This window comes from Juglans regia, chromosome 3 (assembly GCF_001411555.2).
Source record: "Juglans regia cultivar Chandler chromosome 3, Walnut 2.0, whole genome shotgun sequence".
NCBI lineage: Eukaryota > Viridiplantae > Streptophyta > Magnoliopsida > Fagales > Juglandaceae > Juglans > Juglans regia.
Genome location: NC_049903.1, coordinates 32,233,409 through 32,237,624, shown reverse-complemented (window position 1 = coordinate 32,237,624; position 4,216 = coordinate 32,233,409). Strand labels below are relative to the sequence as shown.

Below are 4,216 nucleotides of genomic sequence, written 5' to 3'. Positions count from 1 at the left end.
GTTGGGCCAGGTTCTAGCAATTCAGGTCTTCAAAATTGGGCTTGAGAAGATAGAGAAGAAAGACACTAAGAGAGGGTGGCCTTGGAGTTGGAAAGTCTCCGATACTAAAATTAGTAGAGTATTTTAAAAATTTATAAATAATGAGTGTTTAGGGATCATAAATGGTTTCTTGTACTTGTAAATTGTTATTTATATCAGGAATATAAAATATAAATATTCATAAACTATTTACTATTTTTTTTATTATTATTTATTATTTTTTAATTAGTATTTACAAATCATCTAAATTCACCTCCAACGTTACTACTTAGCTATATATATATATCCAAACGGAGGCTCACGGGATCTCGCTTGGATTTGTTTGTTATCTTAAAAACGAAAGAGGGAGAAAAAGATGAGTCCCGGCCCTCTGGTTTACAATTCCCGGCCATTGCATGTTGCGTTATTTTATTTTCCCCTCGTACTAACGTTGAGAAAGTACCTTTTATTAATTGTGTTTGGTCAAAGTGAAAGCAAATATAATAATAATTAAAAATTAAGACAAAACACCAACACTACACTTTTCCAGTAAACAGCCAAAACGTCGTTTGCTTAAGCAGTCGTTTTCTACCAGAATTAATTTATATAAACAAGGAAAATCAATCACAACCCTCCAAACCAGCAAACTCACAGCCCCATGCCACTTGAACTTATCAAGATCCTCATCCACTACAACCAATAATGAACGATCGATCAAGCTGCAGCACCTCCGGTCCCTTAAACCCTCCCTTCTTGCTCAGGTTTATACCTCAACCTCACAAAGTTCTGATCACACGGCGGTACCGCCCGATACGTATTGCATGAACTCTGTATCCTTCTCAAGCCCCGCCATTGTTTCTGGTGCCAAAACCACCTCAAGATCCACACTTCCCTTGCCTTCTCTTCCCGGAAACGCCGAGATCTTACCATCGAACTTGTTCGCCGCACCGCTACGCACCGCCAGAGGCCGTCCCCACCCGAAGTCGTTTTCGTACATGGGGAATCTCGGGGAACTCCCCATCGTCATCGATGCACCGTCGAAGTTCCCCAAAGGGAACAACCTCGGCTCACTCTCCCAATCCGCTACTCCCCGACGGACCGTGGCGTCATCGTGCGCAGCCACGTTCCGGTGCAGAAGATCGGCGCACCATCGCAGATCCCGGGACAGAAGCTCGCCGGCCGCAGCAACTGTGGGGATGCTCTGTATCGCGTTTCCAAAGTAGTACGGGTCCATCTGCGGTTCGAGCCGATGGCGGCAATTCACAGCCATTCGAAAGGTCGTCATTTTTCTTGCCGTCAGCTTCCTCGCACGTGTCACCGAACGCCACAGCTGGGCGGAGAGCGATTGAAAGGACGAAATCTCCATCGTCCGATTCGAAATGTTGTTCCTCAGCAGACCCTCCAAGACAGACGATATCTTACCGTTAGGCGTACTGTTATCTCCATTAACCGTTTTCCAACTGTCATTACATTGCTTTCCCAGTAATTCAACAGCGGACTGATCAACATGACCGTTTTGCAAGTGATTATAATTATTGGCCCTGTGTTTCAGCTTCAGAATCGCTTCCCTGCTGAAGTGAAAGATTTTCTCCCGAAGCGGCTCGTCACTGGAAAAGGTCAACTTGGGACCACCGGGTGGGAATTTGAGCACCGCCGGCGAATTGAACACAGTGTTGCGAGAAAAGTCTGGTGATTTGGGTAACTTCTTCCCTCCCCTGCAAACTTCAGCGATTGTGTTGAAGAAATGCCAGAAGGAGGTCCCGTCCGTTACGGCATGGTTGACTGTACAGCCGATGAAAACGCCATCATTTAGCTCAGTAATCTGGACGGCAGCCAAGGGCTTGAAGTGGCCCAAGTAGCTGAGAGTTCTGTCGAGGGCGAAGAACTCTTTGAAACAGGGAGGGACGTCGAGGCCCGGAGAGATGAGGGCGTGAAGGGATAGATGCTTGGCTTTGGCTTGGATGAAATCGACGCCCTCATCATTACAGACGATGTGGACGTAGCCATCGGAGTCGGTGGAGAGACGACCGGCAAGGGCTGGGAAGTGGGTGAGAGTGAGAGACAAAGAGCGTTTGAGAAAGCAGAGGAGGTCATCGATGGAGTAGGGAGGAAGGGTGAGCAGAACGCCCTTTTGGATGTATTGGCATGAGAGCATGGGCATGTCGGAGACAGACAGCTTGAGGGGTTTCATGTCGGATTTTTGTTCAGGGCATATTGTGCATTTGGAAACAAGGATGACAGAAGAAGAAGGCATTTTGCTTAATATGTATGTATGTTTAGGGAGCGAGAGAGTGCGAGAATGAGAGGGAAGTGAAGGGCTGAAGGGGGGTTTAAATAGATCAGGATCGGAGGAATTAAGGGAACAAAATTAAAATGATCTCATGCAAAAAAAAAAAAAAAAAAACTGGTACTTTGGTTTCGTACACATAGAGGCCCGATGGGGAGGAGGACTGGAGCTGATGTGATCATTACTCGTAATACAATGTAAGGAAGAGTCGTACAAAATACTTTTCTCCTATATATGCGAGATAGTAAAACGACACGAGTGAATTGTAGGTCTATCTATGTCAAGTGCATGCATCTGAGTTAACCAACCCAACCCAACCAGCTGCTGACTGTATTTTTTAAAATCGTGAACTGGGCCAGCCCCTTATGCCCACCTGTCTAGTCTCCAGTAATTCCGAAACAAAACAAAAGGTTTTTTAACCATCTCCAGGCAAAAATAAAATTAAATAAATAAATGAAGAAAAAACAGAGTCAGTCTTGCACTTTTAGCCGCGTTAGATTTTGGTAGGCCGAGTGAATCTATAACGATGCTTTTAAGTACCACGGAATAAATTAATGGAGTTCGATATCATTGCGGTAGGAAATAGATAAGAGTTTTTATTGTACAATCTTACCAAAAGTTTTTTCTATTTATTGTTTTGTAAAAATCACATAAACATTTAGTATGGTAGATTTTAAAAATGTAGAGTTATCCGAAAGAGATGTTCAATAAAACCTTCAATTTGGTGCTTTAAAAAAACTGAAGTAACTTATAAATATGACTTACAATATCACGAGTATTTCATTCAATCTCTACATCCTAATAGTTTCGAACTACTGATTTTTTTATAATTTTATTGAGAGCACCGACTCGATCTCTGCATTCAAGTGGTTTCAAGAAATACTTCCAGAAAATGAATATGTCCACACCAATGGACTCAGCAATACTCTAACACGAGTACACTATAGTGGATGTTTGTTTATCAAGAGAAAAATCAATTTTCAATGAGTAATGTATATTCTAATTAGGGTTTTCTCTTAAGAATTAATTGAATACCACAACTTTGGCCTCTCTCCACGCCCTAGAAGTCATGCATATTATTTTATATACACTTGAGGCTTGTTTAGGACACTTGGAGAGTTCAGACCGGCCTAGTGAAAAAGTATTTCTCAAGATTTTCGCTCAAGCTAACTATCGAGTGAACTTTCTGTCTAATTTTTCAGTTGTGACATTATAGAATTGTTTTGATCACTAAACGTTAAAATTTGTAGATCCTTTTTTGAAACATGAATTTTTATATAATTGAGTGAATTAATAAGCTGTCCAATATGAGATTCAAAAGTTATGTATGATTTATTCTGACTAGCTAGGTCAATATCGTCAAGTGTTGTGAATTTACAATTTTTGCACTACTAATTTGTAATATTCTAATTGCAACCTAGCTAGGTTCCACTCATCATATAATTTACAATACAGTTGAATTAAATTTTTCTTAAGAGCATGCATGGCAATATATTATTTTTACAGTAACAAATTGGTCATATGAAAAGAAGAAAACTTGGGGTACGTAGTGACAGTTTTCATGCATACGACGCATTTTGACCATATTTACGGACACCGAGATATATACATAAATATAAATATATAATATTATATGGAAAATATTTAAGTTAGCTGATCAATGTCCGAATATAGTCTTTTCATGTCCTCTTATCGCCTTGTAAAAGGCAATAAAACACACACACACACACAGAGATCGATCATAGCGCCCGAGATGCTGGATAAGATTAACTGAATCTTCATATATAGTTTTTGTTTGATATGGCGTTGGGATAATCTAAATCTATTTTACCTTTGCCTGGAGATGATATATATATATATATATCTATATAGCTAGGAGGCGGCAAAAGACAGTGGAAAAGAACCAAACTT

General features: G+C 40.7%; 1 protein-coding gene across 1 annotated transcript; it reads right to left on the bottom strand.

The window, feature by feature from the left end:
- Positions 1–507: 507 nt before the first annotated feature.
- Positions 508–2,574, bottom strand: LOC108994932 (BAHD acyltransferase DCR). Its single transcript, XM_018970367.2, has one exon. It carries the CDS (start codon positions 2,270–2,272, stop codon positions 809–811), a length of 1,464 nt encoding a protein of 487 aa, XP_018825912.1. The 5' UTR covers positions 2,273–2,574; the 3' UTR covers positions 508–808.
- Positions 2,575–4,216: the final 1,642 nt, after the last annotated feature.

Coding starts and splice junctions, on each gene's coding strand:
- LOC108994932 (XM_018970367.2), bottom strand. CDS start 2,272: ATGCCTTCTTCTTCTGTCATCCTTGTTTCCAAATGCACAATATGCCCT.